At 33.2% G+C, this 21,411-nt stretch overlaps 2 protein-coding genes across 3 annotated transcripts in view; both read right to left on the bottom strand.

Annotated features, from left to right (window-relative positions):
• Nucleotides 1-1,640: 1,640 nt before the first annotated feature.
• On the bottom strand, nt 1,641-3,161 carry LOC112685808. The gene has a single exon (XM_025557815.1). The coding sequence runs from the start codon at nt 3,159-3,161 to the stop codon at nt 1,641-1,643; it is 1,521 nt and encodes a 506-aa protein (XP_025413600.1).
• Nucleotides 3,162-9,981: 6,820 nt separating this feature from the next.
• LOC112685784 ((11Z)-hexadec-11-enoyl-CoA conjugase-like) overlaps nt 9,982-21,411 on the bottom strand; it is a 37,423-nt gene continuing 25,993 nt past the window's right edge. For both annotated transcript variants that reach the window (XM_025557768.1, XM_025557767.1), the window contains 5 exons: nt 14,115-14,201; nt 13,802-13,998; nt 13,540-13,734; nt 11,481-12,003; nt 9,982-10,427 (listed from right to left, as the gene is read on the bottom strand). In XM_025557768.1, the coding sequence (XP_025413553.1) occupies nt 10,058-10,427; nt 11,481-12,003; nt 13,540-13,734; nt 13,802-13,997 (1,284 nt within the window). In that variant the 5' untranslated portion in view covers nt 13,998; nt 14,115-14,201 and the 3' untranslated portion in view covers nt 9,982-10,057. The remainder of the gene's footprint in view (nt 10,428-11,480; nt 12,004-13,539; nt 13,735-13,801; nt 13,999-14,114; nt 14,202-21,411) is intronic.

The following is a 21,411-nucleotide window of genomic DNA, read 5'->3' as shown; positions in this document are numbered from 1 at the left end:
GTGCCCGGGGACCCACATGAGGATTATTTGTTTATTTTTGGATAAGGCTTCATTCAGATTGTTCAGTATTTTTGTAGCGATGTCACCGGGTTTGAACTGGTTTTTAATACTGTAGAGTGTACTCAAGGAATCACTGAATATTATATCCTTGGGATATTCATCGTCTATAACTGATTTAATCGCCTCTAGTATCGCTATGGCCTCGGCCGTGTATATAGAGCATGTGTTAGGTAACTTCATTAATATATTTTTGCTTTTGAGTATTATTGAGATTCCTACTTGGTCCTGTGTTTTGGACGCGTCGGTGTATACTTCTTGATATTCCTTATAATTTTCTATTATACTTAGGAAGTATCTTTTGAACATTTCTGGGGACGTTTGTGTTTTTAAGAATGCACTGAGGTTGGTATTTATCTCGTATAGAGAAGTCCACGGAGGTGTGGACAGTTGTTCTCTTACAATTAGTTGCTTGAGATCAATGCCGTATTTTTCTAATTCATCATATGATTCGCTGTCTTCAAGTGGTGGGTTAGTATTGTTTGATCTATAGTATCTAGTTATATATTTAAGTGATAGGTCTTTTCTTTTAATCTCTGGTATGGGCTCGCCGGCTGTATTGTAGATACTATAAATTGGGCTGCTGCGGAATGCGCCTATTGCTAACCTGAGCCCGGTGTTGTTTGTGCTGTCTATTTTTTTAAGAATAGATTGTGATGCCGATTTGTATATATTTGAACCATAGTGTATTTTCAATTGGATAATTGATTTGTGAATTTTGATTAGTGTTCTAGATTCGCCTCCCCAGGATGTGTGTGAAAGTATTTTTAGAATATTTAATGATTGACTGGTTGAAGATTTAAGATAGTGTATATGTGTTTTCCATGTACGTCGGCAGTCGAAGAAGATACCTAGTATTTTGACTGATTTTTTAATGGGAATTTGCTTGTTATTGAGTGTAATTAGAAGTTCACCAACTTTTCTCTTTTTAGTGAATATTATGAGGTTTGATTTTGTTGGTGCGAATTTAAAACCTGTGTTTCTTGCCCATTCAACTAAATTATCAGTGGTTGTTTGGAGGTGTTTTCGTACTGAGCTTATATTGTTGCTGCGACATGAATAACTAAAGTCGTCGGCAAATAGATTGCATTTTGTGGGTAGCGAACAGCTTTGGGTTATATCGTCTATGGCTAAGAGAAATAGAGTAACAGATAATGCCGAACCCTGTGGTACTCCGTTTTCTTGGGTAAATTCTTTGGATAAATGACCGTTTGCTTTAACCTTGAATGTGCGATCTTTTAAGAAGTCAGTTATTAAATCGAGTGTCTTTCCTTGGCATAATATTTGGTTTAGTTTGACTATGATGTTATGTCTCCATGTACAGTCGTATGCTTTTGAGATGTCGAGGTTGACTAGCCCCATTATTTGTTTTTTTTTTAAAAGTCTGGTTTATTTCATGGTTAATTTGAGTTAGGTTATCGATTGTGTTTTTGTTTTTTCTAAAGCCGTATTGATGTTTGGATAAGTATTTATGTTTTTCTAGTATCCAAGTAAGTCTATAGTTAATGACTTTTTCCAATATTTTACACAAGGTGTTTAGGAGCGTTATTGGTTTGTATCCATCGGACTTAAACTTATCTTTTTCAGGTTTTGGAATTGGTATTACCGTACCATTTTTTCCATGTACTTGGCCAAAAGCCTTCAGTGAAGATTCTGTTGAATATCGTTAAAGTTAATTTTAGGGAGTTTGGCCCGAAGTTTTGTATAAAAATGTACGGTATGCTATCAGGGCCGGGGCTATGGCTTTTGCATTTTGTTAGAGTGAATATAATTTCTTGCATAGTGATTGGTAGGTTTAATTGGATTTGGTCTATTTGGTTTTGATCTAAAGTGTTTGGAATAGTTTCTTTTTCGCGTTTATGTTTGTAAGTTTGAAATTGTGTCGTATAATTGGTATTACTGCTATTTTGAGAGAAATATTCCCCCAATTGGTTTGCTACTAGTTCTTCGTTAATTAGTGCGTCGGTGTTCATATTAATCAGATTGATTTTTCTATTTCTATTTAGTCCTTTAAGGGATTGGATTTTATTCCATACTATTTTCGTGTCGGTTTTTTCATTTATGCTGTTTGTGAAATTTTCCCAAGATGTCTTCTTGCTGTATTTTATCAAATATCTGGTTCTTGCTCTATGTTTTTTTAGTTCTATGAGGTCTTCTTGGGTTTTTGAGAGTTTGAATTGTTTTAATGCTTTATATTTATCTTCGATTGCGGATTTTATTTTCTGGTTCCACCATGGTACTTTGAGCTTCCTGTTATTGGTGGTTGATTTGCCTATTGTTAGATTTGCTGTTTGTATGATCGAGTTGGTAAACGTATTTACTAGTGTATTGATGTCTACTGTTTCGACGTCTTTTATATTATTAATTTCCTCTTCCAATAGTTCTGAGTATAGTGACCAATTGGGGTTTTTTAAGTTCCACCTTTCACCCTTGGTAGAGTCGTTGGTCCGTGATAGGTATTTGATGATGATGGGAAAATGGTCACTGCTAGTAATGTTTTTGTATACGTTCCATTTAAGTCTTTGTGCTAGCGCTGAGTTGGAAAGTGATAAATCGATGTTGGACATTAAACCGTTTGCTATGTTTATGTGAGTGGGTTCATTGTTATTCAATATTACTATATTATCATTATCCACTGATTTGTAAAATTCTTTTCCTCTCCTATCGGTGCTCTTGGATGCCCATGAGGTGTGGTGACTATTAAAGTCTCCGTTGATAATGAAGGGTGAGGGTATTTGGTTAAGAATATTTTCTATGTCGTTTTGTGTGAAGTCTTGTTGGTTAGGAATATACATATTGCACACGTTAATTTCTAGCTGTCTTAACTTGACTGTTACTGCTGTGGCTTCGAGGTGCGTATTTATATTGATAATTTTACAGGGAAATTCGGATTTTACGTATATTGTTACACCTCCACTTGCTCTTGCCCCGGTGGTTCGGTATTTACTATATCCAGTGTAGTTTGGTAATTTTCCTGAGGTGTCGTATTTAAAGTTTGTTTCTTGTAGACATATTATTTCTGGTTGGGTTTCTGTGATAATAATTTTTAGTTCATCAAGTTTTTTAAAAAAACCATTAAGGTTCCATTGGAGTAGCGTGAACATCTTAGTAAAAATAAAATAGCTTATATGGGTTTTATATGGTTTGCGGGTTAAGGTTGTTTTTTGTAAGTTTGTGTTTATCATTAGTTTTCATTTGAGTCCGATTGGATCGGCTCTGTTATGGTTTCGATATCGAGCGCTTTAAACATTTTGTTTGCAATGCGAGTGTAATTATTTTTAGCTATTTTCGTGGTGAGGTATGGCCTAGTAGTTTCGATTATCGATATTATTTCATTTCCATCGATTCCATATTCTTTTATAGCGTTTAATGGATTATCTTGTTTAAGGATGTTTTCTATGATGTAAGTGAATTGGTCGAATGATATGTTAAATTGTGTTTTATCTTCAAAGAGGTGTTTAATAGGTTTCAGGTGTGTATCCAAATGTTTCGAAAATCGGTTTCTTGAAGTGGATCGTGACCTGTTTTCTGGGGTATTTGTTGGCTGATTAGAATCTGATTTATTTTCTACTATTAGCACTTTTTTTGGTGGTTTTAGTGTTGCAATGTTGTCTTGGCTTGAATCATTTCTAGGGCTAGGTGGGTTTGAGGGTGTTGATGTGAAAGATGCCGGTCGTTTAAGGTTTAGGGTTCTTTCTTCAATTATTTTGATTTTTTTCCAACCCGGGACTTATAGGACTTTCGTCGGAATGAGGGCTTGACGGGGGCGGGATATCTTCTGTCGACTCGACTGGTACGTTTGTGTTGTTTGTCCAATTTGTTGTGTTAGTATTCTGGTTTGTGTTTATATTGTCTTCAGTGATGTTGATGTGTTTTTTACATGAAAAGGTAGCGTGACCCGACGTTTTGCATGTAAAGCATGTTATTTTATCATCAGTAAAAAAATAACCTAAACTGAGTTTCATTGTGCATGATCAATAGCGACCCAGGGAGTTTAGTAACATCATTGTCATTTATGTACATTTGTCTCCGGAAACTTAAAACATGTTCATATCCTGCCATGTTTACTCCGGCTCTAAGGTAGTTAATCTGGGATATTGGTGTTATATTGATAGTCTGTAGTGCGGATAAAATTTTTTCGTTTGGAATGGATGGACAAACGTTGGAGATCACTATTCTTTTGGATGGGTTTATAAGTCTTCGTAATTGAATTTCATTTCCATTGATTGTGATATACTTTGTTGTTTCAATGAGCGAGTCCACAGTGTATTTGTTGTTAAGAAATACACAAAAACGGTTGTTTGAGATTCTAGATACAAACAGGATGTTCTTTGGTGTTACTATTTGGCCTATTGCTTTTATATATTCTATTTGTGGTATTCCTTCGATGGAATTAAATAAAATAGCTTGGTCTCTTTGAGGGTTACTTTCTTTAGCTGTTGCGTTAGCATAGTTTAGTGTTTTATTAGATATGATTGTTGGTGTTTCAGATTGTGTGGGACTTTTAATTACGGTTTCATTTATGTGTGCGGTGCTATCTGACTTTTCGCCGTCCGATATTCCGTTGTTATCGGTGTTAGTTGTTGTATCGTACGTAACGTTTGCTTTATCACGCCCCGTGTCTGGAATGCGTGATCCGCCTGTAGCTTGGTTTTTATTTGGTGTGGTGGTTGATTTAGTAGTGATTGTTTTTGAGTTGAGGTTTGTTTTAATATTTTGGGCTGTAATTCCACTTTGTGTTTTGGCCCGTTGAGACGATGTCGGCATATAGCCTGACCGTCTATTATTATTCATTATACTTTATTCTGCTAATGGTATTATATTATAACGATAAGGAACATATTACCTGTACGCCGAGCGTCGATGATCGTCTTAATTGCACAATGCTATCGGGAGCTGATAAAGGCGCACAAGTGATCGATGAATTAACACACGTGCTTCACTGTCGGGAGTTGGACACGTACTGTATCTCATTTTTGCTCCAAACAATATCAACATTGTACTTTACACATTTATTAACCAGCATAAATATAATATAATATATTATTTATTCTAACGTTTTATTACCACTGTAACCTTCGTTTTGTAAATATAATATTTAGTATTTACAATAGAAGAATTCACTCATTAAGTAATAGTACATATTACATTTAATTTAAAAATAATATACAATACTTTTTTATTTTATAATCAAAAATAATGGTAGGAATTTTAAAAATTAAAATCTCTCACCTAAAGTGTCTTTGAAAAGTTAGGTTAGTTATGAAGGATATCATAGCTACTTGGAGGAGCGCATAAACTACTTATACTCGTATTTTGGGTCAATAACCATATATATCACCTTAAAACATTTAATTAGCTCAAATTAACTATCATGAATGATTTTGATAGTAGAATGATCATAATTATAGATATTTCTAGGCATTTTAAATGTTTTTTGATATTGTGTAATGTAAATGTTGCGAGTATTATTCATAAATGTAAAAAAATTGGATTTTAATATTAGGGAAAAAACCATATATCTCCACTAAATTTTACTTAAATTAATTAATTAAAATTATTTAAGAATATCCAAAAGTAATAAGATATGATATAATATTATATACACATTTAAAGCATGAAAATCAGTTTTTAAAACCGTAATTTGATCAAAGGGAGTTAGTGAGCTGCTTTTTATGTCCCCTGAACAATTTCAAAAAGTGCAGTTATCTCATTATTGCATCGGACCTTTTATTGAGGTTCTAATAGTTAAAAAAAGAAATTACAATAATTATGATCTGATAAATTGTAAATAAACTTAAAAGTGTTAAAGTAATATTAATATGTCCCAGTATACCAAAAAAATTCTAAGAAATGTGTCATAATATATTGTGTGATGTAGTTTTATGCTATAGTCAATGGATATTGTCAAGATGTTAAAAGCATTGTTGATGTCCTTGAGTTTGTCATGTTTTTATGACATCCTATAGATATTGTTTACCATCAATTTTACTGTGCATCCCAGTTATTTTATTAAACAATTTAAAAAATCATGTAAATATTAATAATCCAAATGAAAAAAAAAATTCATAAAGTAAAATTTGTAGTCAATATATTTTTTGATTTTTGTTATACACTTATCTACAATTCACTTGGTCCTGTTACTCAAACTATAAATCTTGATTTTTACATGTCTTGAGAGTATGAAATATTATTAAAATCTTAAACGTAATCTAAAAATATTTTAATTTTTATCAGTATAACTTTTACCCTAAGTATTGGTCTATTTATAATATCTACAAATAATATGATATTAAAGATTATACAACTAAAGCTTTGCATCCGAATTGTCCAAAAAACTTAATATAAACACACATACCAAAATCCTTGTACATTTATAACGTAAGACAATAAAAATTTTTAATTTAATTTAATTGATTTGAAAAAAACTATTGGTTATCTGACTCATCAAACACACAAAAAAAAATCATAACAAAACTTTATTTATTTATGAAGTATTTCGCGAAAATGAAAAAAAGTAATATTTTAATATTTGAAAATTTATATTAAAATGTTAAAATGCATACTTTATAACAATTAAAGTATTTGGCCGCACTTCGCCCAGTCTTCTCAAAAGAATATCTTGTAAACAAGTTAATTTTTAAAAGAATACATTAATATTTCAATAATAATAATCGTTATTTGTTGCCAATTGTGTACGTAATTCTACACGTACATTACCGTATAATATTAGCAGCCAGTACTACGTTCGAGGTATAAAATCATCGTTGGGATATAATTATTATTTTATTTTTATTTTCGCAATTTTATTGCGATACGGATTAGCACGGAACAACACATGGTCAAAATTATTAATATTTTGTTGACAAATTTCGAATCACGATTTCCAAATATGCTAAACACCCAAAACCCAATTAAACTGTTCGGGTGCAAAGCCATCGTAGTTAACACTAACCTTGTAAAATCGGTTTTAAGAAGTTTATGAATTTTACAAATATTATAACTATAAATTGATGATGTAAACAAAAATAAACAATTACATTTAAGATTAACTTAAGCTATAGTTATAATTCAACACACTTATTGTACAGTTAAAATTATACAAGGGTAGATGTATCATTTATAAGTTAACATTAATACTACCTATAGTTAATCGTGTGTGGTGAATATTAAAATTATTTCAATAAAACTACAGTTAATTTTATATTGGCTTCGTTATATACGTAATTATGTTAAGTTATAAGGTACAAATTTTTAATTAAAATTATTTCGATAGTTCATAAAAAAATACAATTTAGTAATTGTTTTATGTAATCTAACAATTATTAAGACATCTTATAAATATTTTTAATAATAGATCGAAAATAAATAATTTTGTAGCAATTCAAAAATCAAAATAATTAAACGTTATGACATACTGTTACGATTATAATATTATAATAATTGATAAAATATTTTAACATTATCATCTTAATCATCAGCGGATAAGAAACAGTTCTATTACGATTTGTTAAATTATTATATAATTCTATTTTTATGCCACACTTTTGTGTAAAAATATTGATAAAAGGATATGACATATGTTATTACATCATGATAATTATTTAACGGACTAAAAATAATACAAAGAACGAATGAAATAATAACTGTGTAAAAATAGTTAGATATTTTTTTTTCCTTCACAGTTTAAATAATCATAAAAATGCAATAATATATAATTCTATATTTTTATATAATATTAAACATAAATGGTAAACGATAAGATATTTATTCATATTAATTGCATGAAGACGCAACGAAAAATGTTTACAATAGATCATTGCATTTCATCAAGGACGTCAAACAAAATATTTATATAGATAAATTTATATAATATTATTTTTAAAGTTAATAAAGTTACGCATTACTTTATTCGGTAACAAAAATAAATAATATTTTACTACTTAAGATAACAACCAGATTATGCTACCCAATTAGGTAAAAAGTAAAATAGAATAAAACTAATCATAAATTACAAATAATTTTACTCCATAAATAGGTATACTATTGAGCACAGCCAGTAAAAGTTTTTGACAGACATAATAATAATAATTAATTAACCGACTAAAAAATACCTATATTTCTGTTCGATTATACAAAAATCGAGAGAAAGAACTTAAAGTTTGATAAACGAGTGAAATAATATTAAAAGTTAATGAGTTTTTAAACAATAAAATTGACTAAATATTGGAATACTTTCCTAAATTATATTGAATGCATGTGTATGTGATACGCGTTAAATCACTTCACGAATCTCCAAGTACAATGAGAACTCGTCGTTACTGTTGTAAATACAGCACGGGAAAATGTTCGTACTCAGACATGAATTTGTCTCGAATTTCTCGTTTAAGTCTAAAAATATAGTTAACGCGCATGTGTAATATAATAACTATACACACACATATGTATATATAATAACGATGTTATATTATATTATTTAATCCGTAATGTATTAAGTCGATTATTATACACAGACGAATGTGTATTTTATAAATAGTGAGAGATTAAACGAAAAATGGGAACAGAATAGAATAATATTGATAAATAAAGCTTGACGGTGAAAAGTAGTGCGTGGGCGATGTATATATTTACTTGAATTTACGCGAAATTTAAAAAAAGAAAAAACCTTTTGACACCTTATGGATAAAATTTCTAACTTCCATTAGCGGCGTAAATGTGTTTGTACAACTCTTTACAAGCAAGTTAATACTTTCTTAGTTTATTTCGAATAGAAAAAATAATAATAACATAATACTCCGTCAATATCGCCGCGTTCTGACCGTGATCGGATATTTTATTTTCTACCATAATTATTATAATATTTACATTTTTTTAAAACTTCAAAAATCGTCTAACATTTGGTTTAGGTGAAGCGAGACCGTCTCTACATGATGATATATATATATATATACTATATACTTGCATGTGTGCGTGCGTGTGTGTGTCCACATGCCACTCGGAGATTATTTTATTCGGCATAAACGTTCGTTTGGGATGATATTTTGTACACAAAATATTTTATCGTAATCGCGTCACGTATTTGAGATTTCACGTATGCGAAATAAAATTAAACTATATATTTAGCAATAACGTACAATGTTGTTCTAATTGTGACCAAAACATGTAATATATATAATATGTATATTATCCGTACAACATACTAAAATAATTGCACGAAAAAAACAGTGTTTCTCTAAATTCAAAGACCATTTCCAGAGAGATTAACGATAAGTACGTGGTATGTTATGCGTGTGTGTGTATGTGTTTGGTAAGAAAAAGTTTATTGTTATAAGCAAAAAAATTTTAGCGAGTGTGTAGAAAGAAAAAAAAAAGAGGAAAAAAAAGATGTACGATAAAATGGCAAATCGATCGGTCTATCAATCACACCTTTTTTTTTTTTTTTTTGTTCGTTTCACATCAAACACACCGTCGCTATATTATTACAGCATGATAATATATTGGAAATTCTAACACTATATTATCCACAAAGATGTGAGTGTTGTATTTGCTTGTGTAAGGATAATGTTAACCGAAAGTCACCCTAAAATAATATATTATCATCACTCGAATTTTCGGCGAGTCTTCTTTCCTCCCAGTCTTCTTGATAACTAAAAACACGTCACGTCGTTTTATACACGGACGACTCCCCGAGTCGTGGACACTTTGAAACATTATATTACACACTCCAATGGTATTTCATCCCGACAAAGAATAGTGTTCCCAACACCACGGCGGTGTCCTCTTAGCTGTCATTTCAAAGTTTCCCACCACTCCGGACGCGCTTAAAATTGTTATAATATTATTATATTATTTCTAAAAATCAATTAAAGAAGAAAAAAAACACAAGTTTTTAACAAGTATTGAAATCAAATAATATATCGAGAGAGAAAAAAAGAGATTATGATATAATAATAATAATAAAAAACAGAAAAAAAATAATAGGTAAAACACCATTCCCGTACTAATCGCTTTTTTTGTATATTTGAGCCATTTGCCGGTCTTCCTCGGGCAAATCGTTGTCGGTCCAACCGTATACGTTGGTCGGCGGTGGCGGAGGCGACGTCGTCGAAGCGTCACCAGCGCCCGTGTTCTTGCGCGTGCCGTCGCCCGTGCGCAGCGCACGTTTGTTCACCAGCTCGGCAGGCACGGTCTTCAGGTCGTACGCCCACCCGATCAGCGAGAACATGTCGATGACCAACGTGGACAGGTTCAGCTTGTAGTCCAGCAGCTCGGCGTTCTTGTAGTCCCACGGGAACGTATGATGGTAGTTGTGCCACCCGTCGCCGCATGTGGCCACCGACACCAACATGTTCTCGGTAGGGTTGATGTTCCTGCGGAAAAACAACGACCGCGGACGGTCCACGAATCACAATTACCGTTACACCGTGTTCACAGGATCTGAATATTGTCACGCGCTACGGGGTCGTTTCCCGGTTGTAAACGCGACGGCGATGTATGTAATTTGGTACGCATGTTCAACGCGGCTAGTTCGGCGGGACCACGGTGTTAACGTTAGGTCGGTGCGACGGACGGGCGGAAGGACCACGGTGGACGGGCCGCTGAACAAACCCGATTTACGGGACAAAAAGCAATCCATTTCGGGGTACCGCGAAAGGGAGCAGACAAAAGCAGAAAATTGACGGTTCAACGACATCTACGGTTATCCCGAGGGATTTCGTCACATTCGAGTGCTATACAACGAATACTCACGTGAATATAAAATACGTCGCGGCGTTGTAGTACATTTTTCGTATATAGGTTTGAAAATACTTTCGGAAAGAACAATGAACAATGTTTGAACAAATTTGAACAATGTTCTAAACTATTATCTCGCGAATTTAAGTTTAGAAAAAAAAAAGCCCGCTCGAGTGCACTATAACACGGCGAACAAACGTACGTGCGATCACAAGGGTCGTGTTTCGGAGTCCTCAGCGAGCTTACGAATAAATGCCGTAATCCGTTTGATCCGGACTCTTGAATTCCGTACAACGAAAAAATGTTTGAATCCAACGTTTACGATGAGATAAAGAAAATTCGAATCGGAAATCGAATTGAGACGGAAATTCGGATCGTGACCGAGATGTACAAATAAACAGTTTACACGTAGAAGTAAACAAACAAATGCTCATTAATCACATTCATTAAGATTAATAATGATGATTAATCATAATTAATTATAACGTTTATAATCATTAATTACTGTTTGTTTATTTCCTCGTATTATTCATGTACAGATTTACAAGTTGTTAAACCGTTTATTAATTTTCATTCAATTTCGTATTAACTCGCATCCGGATCGGTTTCAATCGGGCGCCGGTACCACGTTGAGGGGAGGGGTGGGTGTAGAGGATGGTAGGGTATTTCGGGAGCGAATCCCCACTCACTTGTCGTACGGTCTAAGTCCCCACATGTGCGCGGCGCTGTTGATGAGGAACGTGGAGTGCAACGTGAGCACGTGGCGGAGCTGCGCGGCGACCAGGTGCGCGACCAGCAGGTCCTCGCCCCACAGCCACCACGGCAGGACGGTGGGCAGCGCGTACGACAGGAGGAACGCGAGCGGCGCGTACAGCCTGTACTGCCACATGACCACCCAGTCTGCCTCCATGTCGGCCATGTCGACGGTGTTCACCTTGGACTCGAACGCCGGGTGCGGCATGATCAGCGCCCATCCGACGTGCGAGTAGAAGAACCCGCGGTTCGAGTTGTGCGGGTCCGCGTCCGTGTCCGTGTACTTGTGGTGCAGCCGGTGGTCGCGCACCCAGTTGTACACGCTGTACTGCACGCCAACCGTCTGGCTGAGGGCCATCAGCACGCGCAGCGGCCACTTGGCCTTGTACGCGTGGTGCGACCACAGCCGGTGCGCGCCGGCCGTCACGCCGATCGACGACATGGTGCCCCACGCCATCGCTGCAACCGCACCGAAACAAAAACACGTTTTCGGTCAACTACTGAAGCAGCACGAGTACTCGGAAGCACAAGTTCTGTAGGCAATAATCGGTAATACGCCACACGAGGGTCGACCGGACTTCCCAACCGAATCACGCGGTGTTATGTTGTTCGAATCATTCGGAAAACGCGTATCTGGGGCAAATCGTGAAACGTAACATTGCACTGATCGCGTAAACGTTGATCGACAGATTACAGATTCCTCGTGTTCGTTAAAAAGTTTCCACTCGTATAGTGTACAAAATATGCTTTTATTAATATTTCATATATTGATTTGGTCTTGTGTTACGATTTTAAATTCTGAACGAAACGTGGATTTTTAATATTAACTTACGATTAATTTAATTGATTTCCCAACAGTTTCCTTAATAATTGCGAAAAACATACGTAACGTAATAAAAATATTTACGGCATACAGGTTTCAACAAAATAGAGACTTAACATTTTCACTGAACAATCGTATCACCGTTTGTTATAGATGGTATAATATTCAAAAGATTTTGAACTTTTTTTTAAAAAATGTCAATCAAATAATTTCAGTAAGACATTAAGTCTTGAAAATATAAGTATAATATTAAGCACTTTAGACATATATATATTACATATTAAAGAAAAAAATTGAGCTTAATATCAAAAAAAAAAAAACAAAAATCACTAGCATTTTAATATAAAATTTAAACGAAACGATAAAAATCATGAAAATCCGCTATATTGTTGTAGTAAAAAATTCATGAATTTTTCTATTTTTATTTTAAAGGGTATTTTCATTTAAATTTAAGTAAAATTTTTTAGCAACAAAAAAAAATGACTGGAAAAAATTTCTACGCTATGACAGATTCATGACAACTATGACAACTCCAACCCGTTCACATTTTCAAAAGAGTATTATTTGTATTACTAAAAATAAGTTATCATTACTTTTTTTAGAGTTCCATTATATACATTTCCCAAGCCAAAAATATAAACAGTTAAAACAATTTTGATATATTTTTCATAAAAGGACCAAAATATAAAATAACAATTAGGTTTTTTCATTATTAATTTTGCAAATAATCAAATTTAGTTTATCATTGACAAAATTAGATTCTCTAAGTTTAGAAATCAAGGTGTTATAAAATTGAAAGATGAAATAAAATATTTGGGTTTTTGATGGATTACGACAACTAAGATTTATTATTCATTCTTTATTATCTCGTTAATTTCTTCTACTAATTTCTCAAAGTTTAGTGAAGAGTTTATCCTTTAAAAATCATACCAAATCTTTAGTGCCTCAGCGAGGTGAAAATAAATTAAAAATATTAATAAATTGTATGTATAAGCTGTTATGAATTACAATTTTTTCTACGCGTATCTAATATTATACACTTAAAAGTAAATCAATGATGTTAATTTCAAAATCTAGGTTCTAATATTCGAAACCCAATATCCGAAATCATGAACAACCCACAAACGTCACTGATAAACATTATTATTTAATGGAAAACCTAGAAAACTTACCGAACATAACGGTGTACAACTTCACCTGACCAGTGACACATAGGTAAAGACCGGCCAGTGCCAGTAAATGAATGCTCAAGAAAAACAATCGTCGACGCCTCGTACTGAACACGTCGGATTTGGACAGGACCAATTCGTCGGCGGGGGGAGGACTGAAAGGACTGCTCCTCACCCTCGGGTTCATCGACAGCTCGTCTGCAAAATGAGTTTTTGATGAGCACCGGATGCCGGAAACACGGTGTTTATTACGCAATGTACTAACGCCAAAATATGATATAAGCTCGCAAACTGTAGTGCTTGACTAGAGCGACGATTTCGTTGATTTTGAGGAAAGCTTGACCTTTCCAACATTGTTTCTCAGTCGAATCCGACATGCTGGGCCATCCATTCGTACAACCGTTCGGGATCTTCCTTTCCTCCCTGAGTATGGTACTCGAGTCTGTAGCGTTAGGGCTCATTCTGAAAATGTTTTTACTACATTACTTCAGTAAACTGTTTCTACACTTGACATTTGACCACAGTTCAGAGACGTCTACGGTAAAAAAAAAAATGCTCGTTACCAAATCGTTATGTACCTAATCGATTTTCTTCGTCAGCGTAAATGTGATTAATGTTACTTGTACATTTTTGTCACTCTCGACAAGGTAATAAACGATTTTGATCTGCAAAACAAAAAAAAAACCGGAATAACGTTAAAATGTCTAAAGCTGTATACCGTATTTTTTTTTTGGAAAATGTCCAATAATTAAAACGCATAAAACTAATGTGATTTATGCAAGTGGTCTACTACGTCACGGTTTAAGAATTCATTGTACACATTGGGGGATTAATCAGCCTCTATATATTTATTAACGAATTTCTGCCCTTCTAACAAACAACGCACGTAGCAGCGTTCTATTGCAGCTCGAAATCGTATATTTTGGTACTTATAAGTTCTGTCGTACGCATGACTAGTAGATTACAAACAATTATGCAAAATTATTGTACAGCGACACATATATTACGTATATATTAAACCCGCAGCAGAGTATAAACGAAAATGGAGGTCAAGTATCATCAATGAAGTTGTCAACACCGTTTTAGCGTTGGCGTTATTTTATTTTACATTAATGGCAAATACTTAGGTGATTCGAATCGCTGTACAGTAGCGCTCTGCATAGTTCGGTCTAGTACGGTCCTAACACAAAAACTATTGAATCGTCGGTTTGGTCCGATTCAATAATTTTTAGGAGTAGTTCGGTCCAGTCTTCAGATCTAATGCATTATTTTCAGTCCGGTCCGGTTTCAAAAAAATAAAATGAAAATTAGTCCGGTCCGGTCTCAGTTCGGTTCCAATCATGGTACTTAAAATCTAAATATAGATATTGTTATGAAAACAAATAAAACAAAAAAAACCTACAAATTTAGGTAAATATTTATTTATAAAGTTGGGTAGTTTGGTCCAGTGTAATACTAAACGCATCATATGATACGGTCTGGACTAATACAGACTGAACCTTACGGACCGGTCCATAAACTGTCCAAAATGTTTTAAGATCGAACCGAAAGTCTGGTTCATGGTCTACTTTATTAAATGTTATTTAATTACTGAATTACTAAAAATAATATGAAGTCTTCTGTTCGGTCTAATTTTAGTGTTTGATTAACGTTTAAGTGTGGTCCGGTCCGACTTCGGTCCCTTGGTAAAATTTAAAGTCCGGTTTGGTCTTTAAAATAACGGACCGTGCAGAGCACTACTGTACACGTACTCGCGATGAGACAAACGAAACCCCAAAATAGACATCTACACAAACCAATCATAGGCATGCATTAATTAATAATCATGGGTTTAAAATAATAAAAACAAGTAAGGAAGTAATATTTCACGTTTATCCAAAATCCACGATATTTTTGATACGCCATTTATTTATTATGTTGCATATTACTTTATAATTTTACATGATTTACTTTTCAATTTTTAAGTTTTTCTTTAAAATTTCAAATCGGTTCCCACGTAGTGTAATTTCCAATTTGCTTTCCGAATTTTTGAAAAAAAAACAAAAATTTAATTTTTCCTACCTATAATAATTATATTATCTCTGTACGATTCTTTAAGTTCGATCATTTAAAATACATATTGTTTGCCCCTATTGTTCATTTCAAATTTTGATGGTGAATACAAGGTAAAATATATGACCTGACATTGTAAATTCTTCGGCATTATGTATTCACGAACACAAAACACCTGTTATTCTAAATATATCACCGTTCATTATGATATTGTTTACTCCTTTATTAATACCAAACGTTGCAAAAAGCAAACACTTATTATCAATTATTCATATTTATATTCATTACCTTTGAACGTGACATTGACTGAATAATTACGACTATTTAAACGATTGAGGTTTATTGAGACATACATAACTTGTCAAAATTAAGAGCTAAAAATTATTTACGTAATGCCATAAATTAAGTATACATCGTGTAACATGTTCTTATGATAAATTATCATAATAATAATTGCTTCCGTTTAAGAAACACAGACTGAATACAAACCTTTAAAATGTCCATAATGGTATAATTTATTATTTAAGTTTCAATAATACCTAATATATTACATAAGAACACACAAAACATTTATATTTTAACCCGATTTTCGCTCAGAATCTTTTATCGATTACAATGTACATATTACTTTTAAAAATATTCAAATTATAAGACTAGCATAATATACTTGAATCCATTGTTTTTTTTTCTTATTTTACTTTTTTAAACAACAAAATAAAAGGAAACAAATAAAATCATTTAGATAAAACATAATTAAAAATGTCATATACTACTATGTAAATCGTATTTTATATTCCCTGCGGTGTGTAGCGAAAAAATAAATGTATATACCTTACGTAATATCATAAAACGATGTACTATATTAAATGTTAAGTTTAATAATAATAAATAAATACATAATATATTGGACGTGTGGTTGACAGCCAGTGAACTCCGGGGTGAATTCCGATGGGGAAAAATGTATTGAGTATCGACAAACGATACAAGAAAATTATGTTTTACACAATACGATATTGACCTAAATGCGTAGGAATGAATATCTACATTTGCTGCGTGAAACAAAAGATTATTTTATGTAAATTTACAGGATAAGAACAGCTTTCATCGTGGAAAGCTGGCAAAAAAAATAACTGTTTACTTTTGCAGCTGATACATTTTTTTATCATTAAAAAACGATGGCCGATGATCGTAAATACACATTATGTATTATAACATATCAAAGGATTCACAAAGGATTAAAATATTTCACACACACCACTGTAGATGTGCACTTCGTTATACTGTATATAATAGTACGGTGCGATTGAACCCCCGCATGAACCGTACAGGGGTAAAAATCATGATGGTAGAAGTGCGGCATGTGCCCAGACCAAATCGATAAATCGCATGGGTTTCATTCGGGCTGCAATGAGAGAAAGTGAAAAAATAAAATTCTGTGCAAAAACGTTCTTGCGAACCATTTTAGTTCGCAAGAGCGTTTTTGAAAAGATGCAATATGCATAATAATCGAAATAACAGGACATCGAGCACTTCTCATCCGTCATTTAACGTCGAGTATTCGATAAAATAATAAACGACGTTTTGGTGCAATTTCGAAAGCATGGACACCTTGGGTTTTTTTTAACACCCTCGATTTAAAGATTGGCGTCCTTAAATTACGCTCGTGAATACATGTATTACGAAATCACAGTAATTTGTTTTACGATTTCAGCATCCACAATTCACCCCCCCCCTCTCTCTCCTGGGCGTTTGGCTCGGAGACTCATATACGCCGCGATTACATTCGAATCCGTATGTTTACGATAAACGGTATAAAAATAAAAATAAATCCGCTAATGAGAAATTTACGTACGTATTTTATTTGCCTGATCCTTTATCCTGAGTGATATATTTAAATACATATAGTTCCGAACAAAAAAAAATCCAACTCGCAACCTTATACGGATTTGCACACGTATAGCTGCACATGATATTACACGTACTCGCTCACTCACGTGTACCTGGAAAGTGTGTGATATCCAAACGATATCATCATTGACATTTGAGTAGATTTTTTGTCTCTATCCGACTAATTAAATTATCGTTGCACATGGCCGCAGGCGGTGCTCGACAATATGCGCCGGAAGTATGTTTTACTTCATGTATTATTTTTGTGTACAGTATCGGAAGCGGATTATCATTACTACGGTTAAGGTAAGGGTCGTATCCGCATTTATAAGGTGTATGCAAGTCTACAGACAGAACGAATAACGACAGCTCATCTAAACGGATCCCTCTGTATATGTACCTATATATTATAATATAGTGTATATTGTAATACCTAACCTTTTTTCACACGTTTTTTTTCAAACTTTCGTCTGAAGGCAGTTAGAGTAAATTTTTAGTCTTGATTTGTACGAGAACGGCCATCAACGATAATAGTGATGTATAAAACATTAATTATTTTTGATAATTGGTTTCTTTGCTTGTTTCGACGTTCAAATTGTTTACAAATAAAAAAGTTAATAACCTCAAATACAACCATTAAAAATTAAAACATTTATGTGAAGTTTATATGAATAATGCAATATATCAGGACTCAATAAGAAATACTAAGTTTTATTAGAAAGTTATTACAAAAGTCTGTCTTATTTAAAGAGATATTGACTGATCCGTGATAAAACAATCCTTTAATGTGATAAGTCTTAAACGCTACTTTAACTAGCTTCCTTATAACACATATCAATCGAAAGAAAACTTTTTAACTACTATGGCACGTATATGTATATATAATTTATAAAATTTAATATCGATAAATATTAACAAATTTAAAATACATAACATATGTATACAGGCAGTACATCATTAGTAGGTACTCTAAAGTTACTTCCATTTAATTTTAGTAACATAATTACTAGAACATACAGGCATTAAACATTTAAATTATTTATTATTTATCTTATGGTTTCTGCGTATTTCTCTTGGTTTTTATTCTTTTTTTTTTTATCTAAAGGTAAAAAATAGATAACTATTAAAATTGCAAACATTTCCTAAAATATGTAATAATAAGAACGAAGTATAAGTCATCGCAAAACATTAATTCAAAAACATGAATAGGTATGCAAAATTGAGTTTTCCATTTTTGTCATGTTATTTTAAAAAACAAATACCATTACAATTGAAAGTTTTACGGGATAATTTATCTTAAGAATTTAAATTCAATTTTAATTCAATTCGGAATAATAAAATTATAATAATAATCATTATGACATAATTTATAACAACGGTATACGGTTAGAAAACGCTAAAATGATTAATTAAACCACTATCGATTAATGTATAAATAATAAGCATACTAATAAACTCTTTTAACCATACTCTACCCAGTACTAGAGTTGCGAGGACGGTGTTGCAATACCCGCTACCTATTAATGACCTTTTTATATAGTTGGCAATCATCAACGAATCGATTAATATTAATATGGTAGATTTTTGTTTTAGGTATCGGTCGGCAAATTCGTATATTTATAACCTCCCCATCATTATTTGAAAGTACCGGCCCTAACTCGACGTAGTATTTTCCTCACGATTCGCTCATCAATAGGTATAATAAAATATATAACACGACGCGCATAATAAGTTTACACTTTTAAGAACAAAAAAAAAAACATTCAAATCAGTTTCTATGGTTACAAATTTGTACAATTATTGTTTATTGGCGCGTTAACATAAATAAATATTATAATATATATATATACCAAGTACAATTTTATACCAGGCAATTATTATGTAACGATAGGCACAGCCATTTCTCGACTAAACTAATTTCATTTTCGCTGGAATATAAATTAAACTGTCTGTTTACTCTACGAGCCATGAAAATTGTTGCGTTTCGTACATATGTTATTACGATTATTATTATATTGTTCTATGTTAAATGTTTCCAATCGACTATTTGTCCGTACTGCAATGTCGTAGTCTTAACACACATATATATATATTAGTAGAATTCGATAATATGTTAATTTTATTCGTCAACGTTGCTGCATCACCGAGAACGCATATATTATTTTCACAAGTAATCTTTTGAAAAACAATATTACCTATACGGAGAATACATATGCATTCCGCTTTAAGTATGCGTATCCACTCGAAAACGCGACTTCGCCGATGAAATACAAAATAATAGGAACGATGACATCCACTGAAAATATTATATTATTTTTTTTTACGTTATATGTAGACGGTATTTTTCCACGGACGTCGGGAACGAATGACACGACCTAATAAAATCGTACAGGATACGTATACAAAATAATATTTCATTCCAATTCAACAGGAACGCGTATAAATATCATATACTGTTTTTACCATCGAGATTATTATTGTAGAAGGGCTGTGCGTCTCGTATTACGTACGTAAGTCGTGTATGCCAATCGATTTTTACGGCTTAACCGGCTATCGTGTAACGGTGTGTTTGTATATATTTTTAGCGAACATTATCATTCCCGCGTGATCCGACAAACACGTTCAATACGTAAATGCGTGCGTGAAATAAAACATAACGCAGAATATTGTCGATGACGGGCCGCGGGACGACTTGTAGTGCTCAGATAAATGGCGCGAAAGGAACACAAGGAATCGGGTTGAATCACTCACCCTCGCCCCGTAAAAAAACCCCCGTTCGACTTTTATGTAGAACACAACGTACAGTACTGGCACTTTCTATAGTGCGTTACTGTTTCGTTTTCTTGCATTGAACCATTTTCATTAATTTTATATTACTTATCGGTAACGGGTAGAAGACTAGTATTTTAACTCTGGTTGAGCGTGCTGTTCAACAACGCGTGAAATATATTACAAATAATAATTATTCGTATTGAGTAGATTAAAAATATGTTCAAATGATATTTAGAGCGATTTACGGCCGTATAAAAGTATTATATAGGTGTACACGTAAATTATATTAGTTACAGCAATAGGCAGTCCGCAGAAGGGAAATAACTGGACCGCTAAAATTATTTTGCTAGTTTTAAATTATTGAATTGCAAGAAGATATCTCATTGCAAATGAACAGCACTTCGTCTACTGAAGATTTTTGGACAAAGTATGTCTAAGATAAATACATGAACTGTAAAATCCTGGCTATAAAATTAGCTACTATGTTTGGCTCCACAACTGAAACTTCGTTCTCCAAAATTACGTTTTTAAAAAATAAACACCATTCAAGATTAATTCAATTTTAAAACACTTTACGCGTCATTTTTTCTCCAAGAGTACCAGATTTTAAAAAATTAGCTCAAGAAAAGAAATGTCATTTTTCTCATTAAACTTCAATAAACAATTTTGTTATTATTATTGCTATGAATGTATACTAAATAAATGTATTTATAAATAATTAATATTAAATAATTTGTCTTGTTATGTGTTTTCAATACATAAATAAATACATTATTGATAGAATGACGTTTAAGTTTTTTCTGACACTCCAATTTTTTTTTTTTTTTAATTATCTAGACCGCCATTGAAAAATAATTGCCGACACCTGAGTTGTAGTGTACCAAAGCGTGATTTCCGACGGGACGAGGATGGGAAAAAAAAAAGAACGCGGTGCGAGAATAACACGGGAAACGCTTTTGAAAGACCGAAAAACGACGAAAACAGAACCGTACGTCATCCGCGCGTGCAACGCTGGAACCAGTAACAGTAAGCCGACAACGCGGGGGCATAATAACAATAACACAAGTATAATAATAAGCCGCCTCTTTCTGCGCGGCATAATAACGCGCGTAACGCATTCGAAAGCGTTTTAACGTCGTGTTCCGCGTTAGGACGGGATGACAT

Source organism: Sipha flava, unplaced genomic scaffold (genome assembly GCF_003268045.1).
Source record: "Sipha flava isolate LNK unplaced genomic scaffold, YSA_version1 292_pilon_pilon, whole genome shotgun sequence".
Taxonomy (NCBI): domain Eukaryota; kingdom Metazoa; phylum Arthropoda; class Insecta; order Hemiptera; family Aphididae; genus Sipha; species Sipha flava.
The sequence above is the reverse complement of the archived record's forward strand: the minus strand, read 5'-3'. Positions and strand labels throughout refer to the sequence as shown.

Bases quoted from the DNA above. Each gene is read 5' to 3' on its own strand.
- LOC112685808 (XM_025557815.1), bottom strand. From the start codon at position 3,161: ATGTTCACGCTACTCCAATGGAACCTTAATGGTTTTTTTAAAAAACTT.